Raw genomic sequence first — 3,629 nt, 5'->3', positions numbered from 1 at the left:
ATAATAAAATATTATAATTATAAAAATGAAGTTTTTAACTATAAATTATACAATCGGATAAATTATAATTTACTATATATTTTTAGCATAAAATATTATAGTAATGTTTATAAAAATGGAGTTTCTAATCATTATTATTTTACCAAGCAATTATAGTCATAAATATCATTTTTCTCTCACGAGGAAGCTGTTACAACTGTCTGGAACAGATTCGATTCTTCTTGATATATGTTGTTAAAAAAATTTAAGAGATGCGTATTTTTTTAATATTGGCCAATTTAAGACTTAAAGGGTGAAATAATCCTTCAAAGCTTATAATTGATTCAAATTGATTATTAATAAAACGGTGAAATATATAAAAAATGTTTTAAACAAAATTTTTATGATTTTTGTACTTGATAATTGTATTTAGGTTTTTCAAAAATCTAATATTCAAAAATGTCTCCCTATTAAATTTTGTGATACCGTTCTATCCCTTAAATCTTAAAATTATAAATTTTAGATTTAAGATATAAAAAATACTATCTCTTACATTTTTAAAGTTTATAATAACAATATTTCAAGAAGAGTTAAATTGGTTCCCGATATTTATGAGAAGTTCCTTTAGTGCGAAAATAACTCAAGTGCAGAAGTGTTGTGAGAAAAAAAGAAAAAACATTAATTTAACGAATTAACACATGCTCGATCATTAACAATATACGACTGCATGGATTGAAGGACAATTGTCTTTCAAAAATTTTTTTTGTTTACGGCATTCATACATTTTTATCCTTTCATACTTTGCGAAATATCCGTGGCAGTTCTCGCCACATTTTACGTGCACGTAAATGAAATTATGGCGTCCGGCGTGAAAGATCATAAAAGGGAAGCTCGCGCAGAAGCATAGCATTGACCATTTCTACTGGATGTCATTATTTAATACGTCTACATGGGGTGTGTCAAACATTCTTGTCGAATGTTTCCGCTAATCATCGCCAAGTACAGTCACGTTGTGCGTGCATGTGCATACGTTATGCAAGGCAAATTCGCATACAGGGTATCCCAGAAATCGCGTATTTCCCTCACAATCCATCGCGCGGATCATTATACGTGTACAATTTGTTTGAATTAATACAATTGAAGGGACAGTTAAATAGAACGATGAATGATGAAGACAAGTTTTATCACGAGCGTTTATAAACATGAGGAAACTTTTATTAATTAATGCGCAAATTTGGAATAACAGGGTCTCATTTATTCGAGACGTTAAAATTCAAGATCGTGAGGACCGAGAAGTGGCGAGGAGGCGTTAAGATCTGGAACACCCCGTATACGCGCATAATAGGGCTTGATAGCGAAAAATCGTCATCTCCCACCGTCTTGACGTAGTTGACGGTCTCGGCGGTCGCTTCGGTGAGGGCCCGGCGTAGTCGTGTCCGTCGCACCTGCGACAGCGTACGTGGACATAGTACGACGCCCTGGCCACCCTGGGTACCGGAAGCGGCGCCGGCGGATGCTGGGCCGGCTGCCGCGGCCATGGAGGAGGGCGCCGTCGCCGCCGCCATCGTCGACGAGGACGACTTGCACCACCACGGGAACTGAGTGGGCGTTATGCCGATATAACAACGTGGTTAATTAATACACCCACTTCCTGCTCGCGAGCGTTTCGCGGTGCACGTGGACGACGTGACAGACAGCACAAGTGCAAGATAGCATTAGACAGACACGTGGTCGTGGACGGACACGGGATCGGTTGCACCAACGATTATCGTGGAACCTAACTTCGGTCGGCTCTCTGGTAGCAGGCCTAGCTACGATGACTAAAGATCTACATCTGTCCTACATATCAACTATGGTGAACTTGATCAAGATAATGTCGTTAGACCTAACAAGAATGGCCTTGATGATTATTAATTCTGATTCTCTTTCTAGATTTTTTTGATCCCTTTTACATTTTTCACTCTAACTACGACGAAGACAAAGAAAATTTGGCTTGAGGTTGCTCTAGTGTTGCAATTAAGTTTAAGGCAGGATTGAGAAAGCTACTTTGTAAAAGTAACTAGTTACAGTTTTTTATTTCGAAAAGTAACTACTTACTGTTACAAGTTACCGATTCTGAAAAGTAACATGTTATAATATTTAAAAAGATAACGAGTCGCTACTTTTCAGTTACTTTTTGTTAATTTTTTGTAATTTTTTGCATTTTAAATATATAAGAATCTTACTTCTATGTACTTCTATCATTAAATTATTCTATTTATACAAATTATTTGGTTATATGCTGTATTAATAACAAAATTCAGAGTTTTATATATATATATATAATATGATATATTTATATGATAAAATAATATTGAAATCTCAAAATTATGAGATCAATATTCAATGTAATAAGAAGTAATAAAAGTCATATAAAAGGCTTCTAGTTTGATTCTTAGTATAGTATATCTGCAGAATACGATGATTATAAAGATAAAGATAAATTCCAATAACAAAAAATAATCAGTAATTGTTCACATTTAACATTTCATTTTTGTCATATGTTGACAAATAAGTTTGAAATACATAAACAACTATTAAATTAGTTCCTAGTTATAAAAAAATGTAACTAAATGAAGTTAAGTTATAGTTACTATAAAAAAAGTAATCTTCACTGTAACTTCGTTACAAGCAACGAGTTACTTTTTAACCCTGACTTAAAGGCCAGATATACTTAACTTGGTTAACCATTTAATAAGTTTTTTATTAGATTATAATGACGATTGAAAGAAGAAATATTTAATCAGATTGCGCTATGTTATCATAATGTACAGAAATTATTTTAGTGTTAGTTATCAGTTTTGCTTAAGCATTGTTGTTAAAAAAAAAAAGTGGGAGAAAATTCTGTTTAAATAACTCCAACTATATCTTAAATAAAAAAAATATTGAGGTAATAATTATTCGTATAAACCGATTATAATGGAACAGACTTTAGAGATGAACTGTAATTATTAATTAATTCTTATCCTCTACTCTCTGCTTCCTGGATTATTCTCGCTATAACGTAAACAAATAGAGATGAGATTTAGCCAACCGCAGTTAGCGGTAACCAACGTTGGTGCAACCAGAGAGAACCCAGAAATATAACAGACAGGTGACAATTCCTCTCCCACGTTACCGAGATATCTCTTCTTATCTCCCTCCGTATCTCAGCTCGTCCTAACATCGTTTTCTACCTCCGTCGCTCCTAAACAAGCGCTCATCATCTACGCCGACTGCTAGCTCGGCGCTACTGCTAAACTAAGAGTGGTCGGTCTAACCGAGATCAGCAGAGAGGCAAGTTCGAGTCGATTTATGAAAGTTGACAAACGCTAACAAACACATAACATGACGGAAATGCAGCAATTGTCGCCTCCTCGTTGACGAAACTGCCTGATGACATCTTGTTTCGCAAGATTTTCCAAACTCTGAATTTCTACACAGTACATCAATAAGTGAAATCGATGGTTTCGAGAGAACCTTCGAGAGACTCTTCGTTTGTAGCTCTTGTGACAGAATTCTAACGCGTTTAATACGCTTGATCAAAAAAAAAAAATATATATATATATATATATATATATATATATATATAAAATATATACTGTGCATTAAAAGGAATGCATAAAAAAGAA

At 34.3% G+C, this 3,629-nt stretch overlaps 1 protein-coding gene across 1 annotated transcript in view; it reads right to left on the bottom strand.

Moving 5' to 3' along the window:
* Window positions 1–3,629, bottom strand: part of LOC108685281 (small conductance calcium-activated potassium channel protein) — a 187,121-nt gene that overhangs the window by 109,846 nt on the left and 73,646 nt on the right. Inside the window, exon 5 of the mRNA XM_018189997.1 lies at window positions 1,356–1,577. Coding sequence (XP_018045486.1) covers window positions 1,356–1,577 — 222 coding nt within the window. The remainder of the gene's footprint in view (window positions 1–1,355; window positions 1,578–3,629) is intronic.

This window comes from Atta colombica, unplaced genomic scaffold (genome assembly GCF_001594045.1).
Source record: "Atta colombica isolate Treedump-2 unplaced genomic scaffold, Acol1.0 scaffold150, whole genome shotgun sequence".
Taxonomy (NCBI): Eukaryota; Metazoa; Arthropoda; class Insecta; order Hymenoptera; family Formicidae; genus Atta; species Atta colombica.
Note: the sequence above shows the minus strand (reverse complement) of the source record. Positions and strands in the feature narration are given on the sequence as shown.